Genomic DNA, 16190 nt, shown 5'->3' with positions numbered 1-16190 from the left:
GGAACGAAAATTATCAATGGTAAGACCTAATTTTCTTTTCCCTGTACGTACCCGGATCAGTCCAGACTCCTGGGATGTACCCAAGCGCACTTCACCTGGGATGGGATCCGGAGAGGCCCGCTCTAAGCACACCTTCTCCAAACCATCCCACACCGGGAGCCTTGACATCCAAACGGTAGTGCCAGGAAAAAGTATGCAAAGATTTCCACGTGGCCGCCCTGCAAATCTCTTCCGCCGAGATATGTTGACATTCCGCCCAAGAAGTGGCCTGAGAGTGAGTAGAATGGGCACGCAGCCCCAAGGGCAGGGACCGACTCTGCAACATATACGCCGAATTGATGGCCTCTTTCAACCATCGCGCAATGGTAGTCTTGGACGCCGCATTGCCCCTTCGAGGACCACTCCAGAGCACGAACAGATGATCGGAAACCCAAAACGCATTAGTTACCTCCAGATAACGTAACAAGACGCGCCGCACATCCAATTTACGGCGGTCCTTAGCCAAGGGATCCGAATCATCGAGTTGCAAGAACGACGGTAACTCAACCGACTGGTTGACATGGAAAGAAGAAACCACCTTGGGTAAGAAGGATGGAACCGTACGCAAGGATACCCGACTCCGATATCCTCAAAAAGGGCTCCCTGCACGACAAAGCTTGAAGCTCGGAAATCCGATGCGCCGAAACAATGGCCACTAAGAACACTACCTTCAGTGTCAAATCCTTCAAGGTGGTTTTGCGAATAGGCTCGAACGGAGCGCCACACAAGGCCCGAAGAACAAGATTCAAATTCCAGGACGGACAAGGCTGACGAATCGGAGGCCGCAGATGTTTTGCCCCTCGCAGGAAATGCGCTACATCAGCATGAGCCGCCACTGGTTTCCCCTGAATCAAACCACATAAGGAACCCAGCGCCGCCACCTGAACCCGCAAGGAACTACATGAAAGACCCTTAGACAAACCGTCCTGCAGGAACAGAAGGATATCTGGCACGGTCGCTCGCGTAGGAACCACATCCCGGTCCAGACACCACGATTCAAACAACTTCCAGACCCTAACATAAGATAAGGAAGTAGACGTCTTCTGGGAGCGTAATAGAGTAGCGACCACCGGTTCCGCATAGCCCTTAGATCTCAGCCTTTGCCTCTCAAAAGCCAGGCCGCTAGACAAAAGCGATCGACCTGGTCGAAACACACGGGTCCTTGGAGCAGAAGGTCCGGAACATACGGGAAACGGAGAGGCTCCTCTACTGCCAGGTTCAGGAGGTCTGTGAACCACGGGCGCCGTGGCCACTCGGGCACCACCAGAACAACATCCGCTGAGTGTGCCTCGATCCGCCGCAACACCTTTCCTATGAGTGGCCACGGAGGAAACAGAGTAGGACGTCCGTCGTCCATGGAAGAGCCAGAGCATCTACTCCCTCTGCTGCCGTCTCCCGCCTTCGAGCAAAAAACAGAGGCGCTTTCGCATTGCGGAAGATTGCCATCAAATCGATCGCAGGTGTGCCCCACCGAGCACAAATGAGCCGGAAGCCATCCTCCACTAGCTCCCACTCTCCTGGATCCAGCCAATTTCGGCTCAAGAAATCGGCCTGAACATTGTCTACCCCGGCTATGTGGGAGGCTGCGAGACAACTGAGATGACGCTCCGCCCAGGTGAACATGAGACGAGCTTCGGACGCTATAGCCTGACTCTTGGTTCCCCCTTGTCGGTTGATGTACGCCACCGTGGTCGTGTTGTCGGACAACACTCTGACTGCCCTACCGCGAATGAGTGGTAGGAACTCCAGAAAAGCCAGCCGAACCGCTCTGGTTTCCAGATGATTTATGGACCACGACGCTTCCTGAGGCGACCACTGCCCCTGTATTGAACGCTGTAAGCACATCGCTCCCCAGCCGAGCAGACTGGCATCCGTGGTAATGACCGTCCAAGATGGGATCTCTAAAGGAACCCCGCGACTCAAGTTGGCCGGACACAACCACCAATCCAAGCTGTCCCTGGCTGGCAGAGTCAGGGGCAGATGAAATTCTTCCGAGACCGGGTTCCATCGGGATAGCAACGCTGACTGTAAGGGCCGCATATGAGCGAACGCCCAAGGTACCAATTCCAGTGTTGATGTCATGGACCCCAACACCTGCAAATAGTCCCAGACAATGGGCACCTGCTTGGATAACAATCTGCGAACGCGCGCTTGCAATGTGAACATTCGGTCTTGAGTAAGAGAAACCGTTCCCTGACGCATGTCGAACAATGCTCCCAAAAACTCCAGGGACTGCGACGGCGTCAACTGACTCTTGGAGACATTGACTATCCAACCGAGCTTGTCCAACAATTGGAGAACCCGCTGGATCACTGCTCGGCAGAGCGTCTCAGACTTGGCACGAATTAGCCAATCGTCCAAATACGGGTGCACCAACAGACCTTCCCTCCGGAAGTGCGCTGCCACTACCATCATAATCTTGGTGAACGTTCGAGGCGCTGTGGCCAGACCGAACGGGAGCGCCTGGAATTGAAAATGCTGCCCCAACACTGCAAACCGAAGGAACTGTTGATGCTCTGCCTGAATGCCAATGTGGAGATACGCCTCCGTGAGGTCCAGGGAGGCCTGAAACTCCCCTGGACGCACGGCTGCGATCACCGACCGTAAAGTTTCCATTCGAAACCGAGGAACCTGCAGACATTTGTTGACCCCCTTCAGGTCCAGGATGGGCCGAAACATTCCTTCCTTCTTTGGTACTATGAAGTAAATGGAATACCAGCCCCTGCAAAGTTCGTTGACCGGAACGGGAACGATAGCGTGAGCTCCCTGAGACGATCTAGTGTGGCTTGTATCGCCCGTCGCTTTGCTGAGAACCTGCAAGGGGATACCAGAAAAAACGGAAGCAGCCGGTGTAAAAAATCTAACTCGTAACCGTGTCTTATCACATCTAGGACCCACTGGTCCAACGTGATCCTGGTCCATTCCTCGTAAAAACGGCCGAGACGCCCCCCCCAATTCTGGGAACAGGTCCTCCGGCTCATCCGTGTCTGTGGTCGATTCCAGCTCCCCCCTGGGAACCGAGGACCGGAGTGGTCGAGCCCTACTCTGGCCCTCCGACCCCATACCTGGCTTGGACCTTTTCTCTGCCCGAGGCCCCGAATCCGGAGTGGAGGTCTCCCATGCCTTCTTCTTGGCCCGTCTACGGGCCTTGAAGGCCTTATGCATAAGCAGAACAAACGCAGACCCAAAGGACGAGTCTGAGTCCGAGGCCTCTTCTTCCTCCCCCTCAGAGGGATGTGGAGAGAAAGCCCCCATGGCAGAAGCACGATTGTCCCCCTTGGGACCCCCCCGCTGCGGGGATAACCTCGGCGGAGGGTCGTCCTCCCCCTCACACGGCGGCAACGCGCCTGCCGCAGCTTCCCTTGGACCTAAAATGGCCACCGAAAATGCCGGAAACGCTGGCGAAGAAAACAAAATGGCGCCCGGACCTGGCGTCCCCGAAGCCGACCTGGCACTAATCGCCGGCCTGCTGACCTCAGGACCTGCACGTACCTGCCTGCTGCCCCGGGACCCTGCCGGCGTCGCGGACCCCCCCTCCCCGCCGGAAACGCATGAACACAGGCTGTCCCTTGACAGCCTCGTGGCCGTGGACCCACAGGCCTGACATGCAGCTCTCCGCGGCATCACAGCCCCGACGAGGAGAAAAGGGTAGGCACAGTACAAAAAAGAAAAGATCTCCCCGGCGACGGCGGTCCTCTACCTCCCCCCTCACAGGAACAGGACAAGAGAGATGAGGCACAGACAAAAGAAGAAAACAGGCAGTACTTTTTTAAATTTTTTTAACACACAGACACAGTTACCGGTAAATCAGGTCCGGATCCAGCTGGGGGGAGGGAACCGGGCACCCCGATGTCACCCCCAGCCCTGATAGACGCTGACAGTGGAGCTCCCCCACGTAACAGCGGCCTCAACCAGAGGGGATGGTCCCCTCAGGACCTCACTACCCTCTGGGAGGCAGGCTCGGTGACCAGCAGGCAAGCCTCTGTGGTCCGAACCCCAATCCGTCGGCTTCCTACTCTCAAACTGCTTTCTCTTCCTCTTTTTTTTTTTTTTTTTTTTTACACACTACCACCTAAATCTAGGCCTCAGCACAGACTGTAGGTTTGGCACCCCCTCCACCTGCTAGGAGACAGAAGAATACTGCCGGACTGTAAGTGGCACCAGCCTAGAGATAGGCAGAGTTTTTGTTTGTAAACTTCTGTCTCCATCTGCTAGAGGGGGGGCAAAACCCAGGAGTCTGGACTGATCCGGGTACGTACAGGGAAAATGCTCTTTTTTTTTTTTTTTTTTACTTCAGACTGCAGGAGTTTGCACCTCCACAGTCTGCTGGAGACAGAGAAATACTGAGGACTGCAGGTGGCACTCTCGCTTATGCAGCAGTGCCTCAGAGGTTTTGTTCTCTGTCTCCATCTGCTGGTAGGGAGGCATAAGCCCCACTCACCTGGACTGATCTGGGGTACGAACAGGAAAAACAGTTCTCAACAACATGAAAGCGGATTTCTATCCATCTACTGCCACCTCTAGAATGGCAACATACGTGTGCAGATGAGGATCACTGTACAGTTTAGAATTACACATGCTGGAGACTGGAAGTGGCCTGGCACAATAGGAGGTAAGGAGAGGCCCTCGTAACTACACCTATAAATCCCAAGGATGTGCATTTGATTGCTGTCGTCCTCAGCAGCGATATCTCACCTCTCCTACTGCATTCACCACTGGCAGGTGCCGGAGACCCATGGTTCTGAAGAGGTTGAAGACTTGGGATGCGTGACTATTAGGTGAGACGGTGAAGGAAGAGGGGTTCATGTAAGGCGTGACATCCTGACAAGAAGCGGAAAGTACAAGGAATCAATACAAGCACATTACTTTCTTGTCCACAAGAGACTTAAACACCTGGTGAAAAGAATGCACCATGGGGCAGAATCCATAGCAAAAACTCTGAAACACCTCAGCAAGCTTGAAAACTTGGTATTCTTGCTTTACTTTTACATTCTGCTGTTTTTTGCAAGCTGTTTAGAATGGCCGCAGTTGTGATAGGCAGAACATAAATGTTAGATATGGGAAGCAGGGCCTGGCCAGGTGGCCAGTGGCAGTGGAGGAACCTGGATTTCATTCCCAGATCAGGTTTTCTCCATGGCTGCTCTGTGGGGGCAGAGTTTAGGGGTCCCAGCATGGCTGCAGGTCTCTGCACACTGTCCTGCTGTGTGGTCCCAGCTGAGCCTCAGGCTCATGCTAGGAAAGCTCAGATCCCAACTCTGGTTCGGCTGAGCTGGAAACACAGTAGAGAGGAAATGGCTGTGCCCAAAATAATTCAAGAGGCACAAGTTACTGAGGACAGATCTCCTGAAACTGTGGCAGAAAGTCTTTGCAATCAAAAATTTATATTTTAAGACTCCAGAATTAGTGGTTCAGCAGTGGGAGAAGCAGAAATGTTTAGGATTATTCACAGAAAAGCAGATGTTGCTTACCTGTAACAGGTGTTCTCACAGGACAGCAGGATGTTAGTCCTCACATATGGGTGACATCACAGGATGGAGCCCAATCATGGAAAACTTCTGTCAAAGTTTCTAGAACTTTGACTGGCACCTACTGGGCATGCCCAGCACAGCACCAACCCTGCAGCCAGCAGGGGTCCCCCTTCAGTCTCGTCTTATAGTAAAAAGTACATGCGAAAAATTAAAGAAGAAAACGTAAACGAACCCAACTCCGCGGGGTGGCGGGCGGGTTTCGTGAGGACTAACATCCTGCTGTCCTGTGAGAACACCTGTTACAGGTAAGCAACTCCGCTTTCTCACTGGACAAGCAGGATGGTAGTCCTCACAATGGGTGAGTACTGAGCTGAGGATGCCCGAGCAATGCACCAAATGTACCCAAAGACGTGCAACAGGCACAAGAACTGGGGTGGAAATTTGGCCGAGGGCATCCTGAACCCCACCGGGCAGGCAGAAGGGTGTTGGTACGTCATGTTGGGAATAGGTTACGTAGGACAGATTGGCCGAAGATGGAATCTTGTCTTCCGGCTTTGTCCAAGCAATAATGGGCTGTAAAGGTGTGGAGAGAACTCCAGGTGGCAGCTCTGCAAATGTCAGGAAGCGGTACAGAGCGTAGGTGTGCTACTGAAGTCGCCATGGCCCTCACAGAGTGTGCCTTAACACAGTCTTGAAAAGGAATGCCTGCTTGTTGATAGCAAAAGGATATGCAGTCCACTAACCAGGAGGAGAGAGTCTGCTTACCCACAGGCTGCCCTAACTTGTTAGGGTGGAAAGAGACAAACAATTGAGTACTTTCCCTGTGGGCAGCTGTACGGTCTAGATAGAAGGCTAGAGCCCATTTACAGTCAAAGGGATGCAGAGCCTGTTCTCCTGGATTGGCATGGGGTCTGGGAAAAAAGGTAGATAGTATGATGGATTGATTAAGATGAAACTCTGAAACTACCTTGGGTAAGAATTTAGGGTGAGTGCGAAGTACCGCCCGGTCCTGCAGAAGTTTAGTGTAAGGTGGATAGGTAACTAGAGCCTGTAATTCACTAACTCTGCGAGCTGAAAATCACTTTCCATGTGAGATATCGAAGTTCACAAGAGTGAAGAGGCTCGAATGGTGGTTTCCTGAACCGACCCAGAACTAGATTAAGATCCCAAGAAGGGGCCGGAGGACATAGTGGAGGCTTGATGTGGAGCAAGCCCTTCAAAAAGCGTGTTACAAGGGGATGTACTGATATAGAGACATCCCTGACACCTTTATGGAAGGCGGCTACCGCACTGACATGCATTCTGATGGAGGAAGTCTTAAGACCTAGCTCTGATAGATGCTAGAGATAGTCCAGAAATTTCGGGATTGGACAGGAAAAGGGGTCAAGGGACTGAGAAGAGCACTATGACATGAACCTTTTCCACGGAGGGCTTCCGTGAAACCATTTATTTATTTATTTAGCATTTTTCTATACCGACTTTCCAATAACAGAATTACTGATCAATTCAGTTTACATTCTAAACAGTAACAATGACAAGTAAATGTCTTACAATGAACAGGTTGAATTAACTTGGATTAAGATATATGGGGTTAATAACATAATTAAAAGGAACGGTGCCTTTAATAACATAATTAAAAGGAACGGTGCCTACCATCAAGACACAGGAAACTGGCTCAGAAAGGTTAAGTGGTTGAAGGATTAACCTTTCAACATCCATGCCGTCAGGGACAAGACTTGAAGATTGGGATGTCGTAGGCACCCGTCGTTTTGAGTGATCAGAAGCGGGTCCTTTCCCAAGGAAATGTGCCTGCGGATGGAGATGTCCTGAAGTATTGGAAACCACACTTGGCGTCGCCAGTGAGGTGCTATCAGGATCATGCTTCCCTTGTCCTGAAGTAACTTCACGAGAGTCTTCGAGAGAAGAGGAAGTGGAGGAAATGCGTAGACCTGTAATGGCCAAGCTACCAGGGCCTTGTTTCTAGCTGCAGCAGACCTGTAATGGCCAAGCTACCAGGGCCCCGTTTCTAGCTGCGGCAGACCTGTAATGGCCAAGCTACCAGAGCCCCGTTTCTAGCTGCAGCGGACCTGTAATGGCCAAGCTACCAGGGCCCCGTTTCTAGCTGCGGCGGACCTGTAATGGCCAAGCTACCAGGGCCTTGTTTCTAGCTGCAGCAGACCTGTAATGACCAAGCTACTAGAGCCCCGTTTCTAGCTGCGGCGGACCTGTAATGGCCAAGCTACCAGAGCCCCGTTTCTAGCTGCGGCGGACCTGTAATGGCCAAGCTACCAGAGCCCCGTTTCTAGCTGCGGCAGACCTGTAATGGCCAAGCTACCAGAGCCCCGTTTCTAGCTGCGGCAGACCTGTAATGGCCAAGCTACCAGAGCCCCGTTTCTAGCTGCGGCGGACCTGTAATGGCCAAGCTACCAGGGCCTTGTTTCTAGCTGCGGCGGACCTGTAATGGCCAAGCTACCAGAGCCCCGTTTCTAGCTGCAGCGGACCTGTAATGGCCAAGCTACCAGAGCCCTGTTTCTAGCTGCAGCGGACCTGTAATGGCCAAGCTACCAGAGCCCCGTTTCTAGCTGCAGCGGACCTGTAATGGCCAAGCTACCAGAGCCCCGTTTCTAGCTGCAGCGGACCTGTAATGGCCAAGCTACCAGAGCCCCGTTTCTAGCTGCAGCGGACCTGTAATGGCCAAGCTACCAGAGCCCCGTTTCTAGCTGCAGCGGACCTGTAATGGAAAGCTAACAGAGCCCCGTTTCTAGCTGCAGCGGACCTGTAATGGCCAAGCTACCAGAGCCCCGTTTCTAGCTGCGGCGGACCTGTAATGGCCAAGCTACCAGAGCCCCGTTTCTAGCTGCAGCGGACCTGTAATGGCCAAGCTACCAGAGCCCCGTTTCTAGCTGCAGCGGACCTGTAATGGCCAAGCTACCAGAGCCCCGTTTCTAGCTGCAGCGGACCTGTAATGGCCAAGCTACCAGGGCCCTGTTTCTAGCTGCAGCGGACCTGTAATGGCCAAGCTACCAGAGCCCTGTTTCTAGCTGCAGCGGACCTGTAATGGCCAAGCTACCAGAGCCCCGTTTCTAGCTGCGGCGGACCTGTAATGGCCAAGCTACCAGAGCCCCGTTTCTAGCTGCAGCGGACCTGTAATGGCCAAGCTACCAGGGCCCCGTTTCTAGCTGCAGCGGACCTGTAATGGCCAAGCTACCAGAGCCCCTGTTTCTAGCTGCAGCGGACCTGTAATGGCCAAGCTACCAGGGCCCCGTTTCTAGCTGCAGCGGACCTGTAATGGCCAAGCTACCAGGGCCCCGTTTCTAGCTGCAGCGGACCTGTAATGGCCAAGCTACCAGAGCCCCGTTTCTAGCTGCAGCGGACCTGTAATGGCCAAGCTACCAGAGCCCCGTTTCTAGCTGCAGCGGACCTGTAATGGCCAAGCTACCAGAGCCCCGTTTCTAGCTGCAGCGGACCTGTAATGGCCAAGCTACCAGAGCCCCGTTTCTAGCTGCAGCGGACCTGTAATGGCCAAGCTACCAGAGCCCCGTTTCTAGCTGCGGCGGACCTGTAATGGCCAAGCTACCAGAGCCCCGTTTCTAGCTGCGGCGGACCTGTAATGGCCAAGCTACCAGAGCCCCGTTTCTAGCTGCGGCGGACCTGTAATGGCCAAGCTACCAGAGCCCCGTTTCTAGCTGCGGCGGACCTGTAATGGCCAAGCTACCAGAGCCCCGTTTCTAGCTGCGGCGGACCTGTAATGGCCAAGCTACCAGAGCCCCGTTTCTAGCTGCAGCGGACCTGTAATGGCCAAGCTACCAGGGCCCTGTTTCTAGCTGCAGCGGACCTGTAATGGCCAAGCTACCAGAGCCCCGTTTCTAGCTGCAGCGGACCTGTAATGGCCAAGCTACCAGAGCCCCGTTTCTAGCTGCAGCGGACCTGTAATGGCCAAGCTACCAGAGCCCCGTTTCTAGCTGCAGCGGACCTGTAATGGCCAAGCTACCAGAGCCCCGTTTCTAGCTGCAGCGGACCTGTAATGGCCAAGCTACCAGAGCCCCGTTTCTAGCTGCAGCATGCAGCTCAAAATTGTTTCCGTCGCTGTTGTGGCACTAGCACACGGGCAGGAACACTCTCCGCAAATGGGCCCAACATATTTGCACCCCCACCCAGAGGAGTAGATTCCCCTCTCTCGCCTTTATACCAAAAGGCCCTCCCAGTTAAAAAAATAAATAAAACACAAAAAACCCCAGGGCATTGCTATGGATGCGCGATGAAGGCCAGCACAGGACTGCAGCCTTCTGTGAAGGCCGAAGTCACCCCTTGGTACATTGCAGCCTCTGACACAACATGGACCAGTTCCATGCCCCAGATCCATTCTCCTGCCACAACCGCACGATGAGAAGCCTGGAGCAAAGCAAGCCAGCAGCTCCATACAAAACAAGTGGAGAGATACCATTTGAGGTGCAAAGGGAGGCAGCCTGGACCCCTGGAAGAGTGATGGGGAGGAATAGAGGTATGGAGGCCAGAGGGAAGAAACTGAAAAACAGCAGACCTTACACTGAGCGGCAGGGTCCCCAGCTGGATTCCCACAATTCAGTGCTCTCAAACACCTCCTGAAAATGCCCTGCATCTAGGCTACGAGTGCCTGAGGGCATGTCAGCCCAAAGACCTGTTCTCCCCAGGAGCCATCACTCTCCCCATCTCACCAAATTGGGCCTGCTCTGATCGGGAAAGTGATAGCCCGAAGGACTGTTATCCCAGGAGCTGCCATTGCTCCTCAAATTTCCTCTTCACCTGGCCTCAGTGCACAGCACGGGATGCTTGCCTGCCATCTGCTGGAGGCAGTGAACACAGGCACAGATGCATATAAGCATCTGCGGGTTGCTGAAGACCATAAGCCACTCATCTGGGAAGAACAGGAATGATGCATTGAGAAAACTTAGATCCAAATTTTGACGACAAGACTGCTGATCAGAACTAGGCCTGGGCCCACTGCAAGACTACTGTCCAGGATCAGGGCAAATCCAGCGACTCTGGCTCAGGCATGGGGAATGCTAAAAAATCATTATGAGCAGGCACAGTCTGGAAGCCTTAGAATAGCTTACCAAAATCATACGTGGATTTAAGAGTGTTAGATCCAAGTCATGGATATCAGGGAACCGTGGGTAGTCTTCGGCCAGCTCTGCATAGGACAGACGAGGCTGACTGGTACTCTGCAATGCACAAGAGAAATTATTCAAGACAGAGCTTTGGAAGCCTACAGAGATGCATCAGAAATTTGCATACATTGGAAACCCAATATATCTTCTGCATATTCATTGTGACTATCCTAAAAACAAGGCGGGAAGCCCTGATTTAGGAGGTAATATGAAAATTGGTTCTTACCTGCTAATTTTCGTTCCTGTAATACCACAGATCAGTCCAGAGAAGTGGGTTGTGTATCCCTACCAGCAGGTGGAGTCAGAGAACAATGAGACCTTTGGGCACTGCTACATAACGAGAGTGCATCCTGCAGTCCCTCAGTATTGACCTGTACCCAAGCCCATGCTAACAGAACTAAATAACGAAGGGTAGCACCCAACCAAATTTCCAGACTATCACTTCGTCACTGGCAAAAACCTGACCGAACAACTGCTAAAAACTGCTCCATGAATCATGTCTGCAAAAAAAGGAGCTTCAACAATAAAAAACTCAAGCAGGTTCTGACCAAGACAGTCTTTCAGTATCTGAGGAAAGGGGTGGGCCTCTGGACTGATCTGTGGTATTACCGGAATGAAAATTAGCAGGTAAGAACCAATTTTCATTTCCTGGACATACCCAGATCAGTCCAGAAAAGTGGGATGTACCCAAGCCACCCTACACTGGGCGGGAACCCGAAAGACCTGCACGAAGCACACTCTCCCCGAAGGATGGTTCATCAGAAGCCTTAACGTCCAAGCGGTAATGTTTCGTAAAAGTGTGAATAGACAACCACACCCCCGCCCTACAGATCTCCTGAGGCCACAGTAACTAACACTCTGCCCAGGAGGTAGCCTGAGCCCTAGGGGAATGAGCTCTGAGACCCAAAGGCACCTGACGCCCTCGGGCTATGTATTGAAGATAACCTGGATTAAATAATTAAATAATGAAATTAGGGACAAAGGACGGAACCGTACGTAACGATACCCGAACGTTGTAAATCCGAAGAAAAGGATCCCGACAAGACAGCGCCTGCAACTCAGATCCGACGGGCCGAGCAAATGGCCACCAAAAACACCGTTTTCAAAGTCAGATCTTTTAGGGAAACTCCACGAAGAGGCTCGAAAGGAGCACCACATAGAACTCGCAGGACTAAATTCAAACTCCAATCCAGACACACTGAATAGATGGGAGGGCGCAAATATTTGACCCTCTTAAGAAACCGAGCAATATTCGGATGCGCTGCCAGCGAACAGCCGTCAAAGTTTCCCCGCAAGGCACCTAGAACTGCAACTTGAACATGAAGGGAATTGAATGCCAAGCCCTTAGCGAGGCCCTGTTGCAAAAAGTCAAGCACCCGAGGAACATGCACCGCTAAAGGGTCGCAGGAATGCTGATGACACCAAGTCTCAAAAAGCTTCCAAACTCTCACATAGGCCATAGAGGTGGCTGGACGTCTTTGCCTGTAGAGGATGGAAATGACTTGTTCTGAATAACCCCTCAAGCGTAAATGCCGCCTCTCAAACGCCAAGCCGCAAGAGAGAAGCGATCCTCCCAATCTGAAAATATGGGCCCCTGACGGAGCAGATGCGTTAGATGAGCCAACTGAAGTGGACCCTCTAGAGCCAAGCGTACCAGATCCACGAACCACAGACAACAAGGCCACTCCGGCGCCACCAGAATCACCCTTCCCTGGTGCCACTCTATGCGGGGCCAGGGCGGGAAGGCATACAGCAGAATCTCCATGGGCCAAGGACACACGAGAGCCTCTATGCCCACCAAGCACTGTTCTCGGCGACGTCTGAAAACCCCCCAAAAACGAACAGTTTTTGCCTTCACCTGCGTTGCCATCAGATCCAGCTGAGGAGTTTCCCATCTGGCACAAATGAGATCCACGCCTCAAGAGATAGTTCCCATTCCCCTGGCTCTAGTTTCTGACGGCTGAGATAATCGGCTTGCACATTCTCTACTCCCACGACATGGGATGCGGCAATGCCCTCGAGATGGCGCTCTGCCCAGGTGAACAGAAGACGTGCTTCCAGTGCTACGGCGGGACTTCGAGTCCCACCTTTCCGGTTGATGTACGCCACTGGTTGCGTTGTCCGAGAAGACTTGCACCATTCTGCCCTGGATCCAGGAAATAAACGCCCGCAGGGCCAAACATATAGTCCTGGCCTCGAGTTGATTTAAGGACCAGGATCTTTCCATCCCTGACCAGAGCCCTTGGGCGGACCTATCTGCACACACCACCCCCCAACCTGAGAGGCTGGCATCGGTGGAGATTATCAGCCAATTCGGAGTGTCCGAATCCACCTCTGTTCCAGATTGTCCAGTGACAGCCACCATGACAGACTGGCTCTGCATTCCGGAAATAGAGGCATTGATAGATGGAATTGCTCTGACACCGGGCTTCAGCGAGACAAAAAGCGCACGCTGTAAAGGTCGTAAGTGAGTGAACGCCCAAGGAACCAAGTCCAAGGTTGAAGCCATGGAGCCCAGGACCTGATGCCACACTGTGGGATTGTTCCTTCGAAGAAGGGAATGTATTTGTTCCTGTAACTTCCCTATTCGGTTTGCTGCTAGAAACACTTTGCCCAGCAAGGTATCGAATTGTGCTCCAAGATAAATCAACTTCTGAGTAGGTTCCAAGTGACTCTTCTGCACATTCATTACCCAACCTAGGGATCGCAATGTGAACACCACCATGTGCACTGATCTCTCACAGTTCTCCCGAGACTTTGCGCGAATCAACCAGTCGTCCAGGTAAGGGTGGACCAAGATTCCCTCCTGACGAAGGAAGGCCCACCACCACCATCACCTTGATGAATATGCGAGAAGCTGTTGTGAGACCAAATGGGAGGGCTCGAAATTGGAAGTGTCGTTCCAAGACCTTGAACCGCAGAAACCTCTGGTGATTCAGCTGGATCGAATGTGTAAATATTCCTCCGTGAGGTCCAAAGAAGCGAGAAACTTCCCGTTTCGAACCGCGGCCATCATTGTCCTTAGGCTTTCCATACGAAAGCGAGGAACCCAAAGGCAACGGTTCACCTTCTGCAGATCGAGGATGGGCCAAAACGTGCCCTCCTTCTTGGGGACTACAAAGTACACGGAGTATCGACCTCACCCCTGTTGAGCCTCCAGAACTGGGACAATAGCTTTGAGCTCGAGAAGTTGTTGTAGAGTCACCCGGACCGCCTCTCGCTTGACATTTGAGGCCACGCGGGACTCCACAAAAACCTCCCGGACCGGGCACGAGAACTCCAGTGCTTACCCGTCTTTGATCACTTCTAAGACCCAGCAGTCTGATGTAATTCTTGCCCATTCCGTGTAAAAGTTGGATAATCTGCCTCAGACAGCTTCGACGATGGAATGGGTGCTCGTGGCTTCCTTGGGGTTTTTTATTACTTCCTGCACCGAGATGTCCTGAATATCTTCCGGGCCGGCAACCCCCTCAAAAGGACTGCTGACGCCCCGAAGCAGGTTTAGAAGCAGGAGGTGCAGAGTATCTACCCGTTCTGAAACGGCAAGAGTCCTGAAACCTAGCTCGAGGAGGGATGACTTTTAGAAGATCTTTTATCTTCCTGCAACCGATTGCCCTTGGATTTGGCAAGCAGCTTTACTAGCTGATCCAGATCCTTCCCAAACAGGAGCTTGCCCTTAAAGGGTAGATTACAAAGCTGGGACTTGGAGGACAAATCCGCCACCCAATTTCGCAGCCAGGAGATGCCGTGCTGACACCAAAGACACCATACCTCTCGCCAAGGTCCACACCAGATCATACAAAGCATCTGCAACATAAGCGATGCCTGCTTTTAGGTGGGTGGACTGCAGAGCCCCACTGTTGCCCATACCGGCCCCAGCAGCCAACTCCTGGACCCAACAGACAGGCCCTCTGCATGAGGCTAGTGCAAACCACCCGAAGGCTTAGCGCGGCAACCTCAAATGCTCGCTTCAACTGGATCTCCAACTTGCGGAGTCTCCCACTAGTTTGTGAACCTTCTTAGGCAGAGGAAACGATGTTGTGGGACCCCTAATGCTGTCGAGGACTGGATTGACGCCCTCGTTGTCAGACTCTTCTTGAAAAACCTTAAGTCCCAGAACTTCAAGGACCTGGGGAATAAGGGGTCTTAACTTATCCCGCTTGAACAACCGCACCATGCTGGGGTCATCCCCTCCGCAGGAGGGTCATCGGGCTCATCAGTATCCACATCATCCGGATCCAGCCGTGGATCCGGGTCTGCCGCCCCTGCTACCCCAGAAGCCGGCGTCACCCCAGACCCCGGGATCGGATCTTGCGTACCCTGAGGAGAATCCCCTGTGGGGTGAGCCTGATCAGAGAGGCGCTGACGAGGGTCTGTACCCCGACCTCTTTTCTCAGGCAGGTCCGAGCCTGCCCCCAGGAGACTGGGCCACTTTACCACCGAGCGTTTCCTTGCCAGGAAAGCCTGGTGCATAAGGAGGACAAATTCTGGGGAAAACCCCTCCGGGTCCCCCTCTCCCACTGAAGAGTCGGCTGGGGTGATATCATCAGTTGCCCCAGTGAAGTTTCCCTCACCGGGGCTAGAACAGGTGGAGAATCCTCATCCCGCGAAGCTGAAGGCAAGACAGACGTTCCCTCCCTGAGGGAGGAGGCAAGAAGCCCTGAAGAGCCCTCTAACCCCGGGGCACATGCTGCGCATAAGGAGGCCGCATCTAACGCCTGGCAGCGTGACCCATATGCGCGGCAGGCCTGCGATTCTGTTTTTGGTCCCATATGCAGCAGCGCGCCGATAGTCTGAAGTGAAATATAAAAGGATGCGAATAAAAAAAGAAACACTCGGAGCCACGACGCGGAGAAAATTTCAGTCAGGCAGGACCAGAAAAAAATGAACTTTTCGTGCTGCGGGCTAAGAGACTACCGGCTGAGGAGAAAAAAACGCATGCAGCCGTGCCGCAGGAAGGAAGCCTGTCTATAGTGAAATCGCAAGGCCCCTATCAGGGAAGCGGCGCGTAAATGAGGCACACAGAGAAAAACTCACCCTTGCCCTCAGAAAACGACCCAGAGCCCCGGGAGCTGAGGGGAACACTGCTGACGGCTTCCCCGGCCGGCCTTAAAAGACCTGGTCCCTCCTGCACCTCTCCTTACCTCAACACTGAAGACTGTCAGTCAGCCGCAGTGAAAACAGCTCTTTTTTTTATTAAACTTTACCAAGACACAGAGAAAAGCTGTTGCAGGAGACAAGGGAGCAGCTGTAGCAGAGACGGTGGTGAGTAGCCAGGAGCCCCTGCTCGTCAGACACCGAACTGTGGCGGGCGAAACCCTGACAGGAATATCCAATTCCCCGGACGCCTGGCTTCTACTGAGGGATGGCCCATGAAGGCGCCTAACACCTCAGGAAGCGATCGTAAACCAAAAAATTAAATTCAAACTAACTATAAAAAATATAAGTAGAGACTGCAGGTGTGCATCTGTACCACCCGCTGGAGTCAGAAAAATACTGAGGGACTGCAGGTGTGCATCTGTACCACCCCCGCTGG

General features: G+C 52.9%; 1 protein-coding gene across 4 annotated transcripts in view; it reads right to left on the bottom strand.

The window, feature by feature from the left end:
• Positions 1–16190, bottom strand: part of CLCN6 (chloride voltage-gated channel 6) — a 93518-nt gene that overhangs the window by 3707 nt on the left and 73621 nt on the right. For all 4 annotated transcript variants that reach the window (XM_029577825.1, XM_029577826.1, XM_029577827.1 and 1 more), the window contains 2 exons: positions 10601–10708; positions 4735–4860 (listed from right to left, as the gene is read on the bottom strand). In XM_029577825.1, coding sequence (XP_029433685.1) covers positions 4735–4860; positions 10601–10708 — 234 coding nt within the window. Of the gene's footprint in view, positions 1–4734; positions 4861–10600; positions 10709–16190 lie in introns of those variants that run through there.

The sequence above is a fragment of the Rhinatrema bivittatum genome, chromosome 15 (assembly GCF_901001135.1).
Source record: "Rhinatrema bivittatum chromosome 15, aRhiBiv1.1, whole genome shotgun sequence".
Lineage (NCBI taxonomy): Eukaryota > Metazoa > Chordata > Amphibia > Gymnophiona > Rhinatrematidae > Rhinatrema > Rhinatrema bivittatum.
Note: the sequence above shows the minus strand (reverse complement) of the source record. Positions and strands in the feature narration are given on the sequence as shown.